This window comes from Haplochromis burtoni, unplaced genomic scaffold, assembly GCF_018398535.1.
Source record: "Haplochromis burtoni strain Fernald_Lab_line unplaced genomic scaffold, NCSU_Asbu1 Contig_3, whole genome shotgun sequence".
Taxonomy (NCBI): Eukaryota; Metazoa; Chordata; class Actinopteri; order Cichliformes; family Cichlidae; genus Haplochromis; species Haplochromis burtoni.
In genome coordinates this window covers 6,996,382-6,997,996 of record NW_024582364.1, presented here as the reverse complement: position 1 = coordinate 6,997,996, position 1,615 = coordinate 6,996,382, and the positions used below count along the sequence as shown (strand labels likewise).

General features: G+C 43.8%; 1 protein-coding gene across 1 annotated transcript in view; it reads left to right on the top strand.

Moving 5' to 3' along the window:
* Window positions 1-1,615, top strand: part of LOC121814448 (macrophage mannose receptor 1-like) — a 17,568-nt gene that overhangs the window by 11,528 nt on the left and 4,425 nt on the right. Inside the window, exon 23 of the mRNA XM_042220434.1 lies at window positions 231-258. Coding sequence (XP_042076368.1) covers window positions 231-258 — 28 coding nt within the window. The remainder of the gene's footprint in view (window positions 1-230; window positions 259-1,615) is intronic.

The following is a 1,615-nucleotide window of genomic DNA, read 5'->3' as shown; positions in this document are numbered from 1 at the left end:
ACCAAATATAAAAGAAATGTGCTTTCTCTTTGTAGTCCCTGTCAGTATTCATGCTTCAGCATTTTGGACCAACTGAATGTTTTTCAGGGAGTTTTAGGACATCCTGACAATAAAAAAACTACAGTAGTCAAGCCTAGGAGTAATAAATGCATGAACTAGTTTTTCAGTGGAGAGTCCCAGAAAGCAGTCTTACATATCTGTTTAATATCCTGGTCAAAACAACTCTTAAGATTCATCACAGTGTCTCTGGAGGCCAAGGTAATGCTATCCAGAGTAAGCATGTGGTTAGATACCATATTTCTAATATTTTTACCAGTATCACACTAAGATCTAGGAGGAAAAGAACAGAGATGACTCAGTAGCTTGTATGGCCCCCGCATGTTTGTATACATGCTTGATGATATTGGGGCATGTTTCTAATGACACGACCGATAGTGTTTCGGGTGTCTCCCACCAGATTTGAGACATCAGAACATTAAGTGAGTAAAAAACACCCTAAATGCATTTAGAATATATTTAGAACTACACATTCAATTCTTTTAGTAATTATAATTTTTTTTTGGTCACAATTCCAGCCCACCTGCTTTATCTGGGCTTGGAACTGGCAAAAGTGACCTGAAATACGCACTCTGGTGGAGTTATTTTGTGTGTGTGTGTGTGTGTGTGTGTGTGTTTTTAAGTAGTTTTAAACCTTGTGATCCACAAAAAGTACAAGTAAAAGAAGAACTGACTGCGTTACAGTCAGGGCTGGAGCAGTGGCTTCGCTCATGCGCGATTCATTGCAGTTTGGACGCGTAAGGGTTAACATCTGCTCTGACACCAGCTGGGGGACACTGCTGTGTGAGGATGATCTGCTGCCTGTGAGCGCTTTGGCACGGGCGAGGTGCCCATGGCAGCACCCGCTGCTTGTTGAGAGTAAGAGCGATACGTGCTTTCACGTCACAAAGTGGTCATAAGTCTTCCTAAAAACACCAGCAAAAGTCGCCAGATTTGTCACTAGTCGCTTTTTAGAAAAGAGGGTCTGAAAACTCGCTAAATATATCGCCAAAGTCGCCAAGTTGGCAACACTGGTGCCATTGCCAAACCTGTAAAAGTCTTTGCATCCTGCCATGGATATGCCTCTCCAGACTGTCACAGAGCCACAACCAAACTAGTCATGCTGAACGATTTAACATTATGGTATTCTATGGCAAATACCAATCAAATTCAATGAAGTTGGACAGTGAGCACAGGCCACCCTACATGATGTAGTGATCTCAGGCTACTCTTACGAATTCTGCTTCTGATTGTTTGGTCAGAGACATTTACACCAGTGCCCTGCTGGAGATGACTTGCTGGGCTCTGACAGTGCTCATCCTGTTCCTCCTTGAACAAAGGAGCAGATACTGGTCCTGCTGATGAGTTCAGGACCTTCTACAGGCCTGTCTAGCTCTTCCAGAGTAACTTCCGGTCTCCGGGAATCTCTTCTATGCTCTTGAAACTGTGCTGGGAGACACAGCAAACCTTCTGGCAATGGTACATATTGATGTGCCATCCTGGAGGAGTTGGATTACCTGTGCAACATCTGTAGGATCCAGGTATGGCCTCATGCTACCAGCAGTGACACTAACTCTAG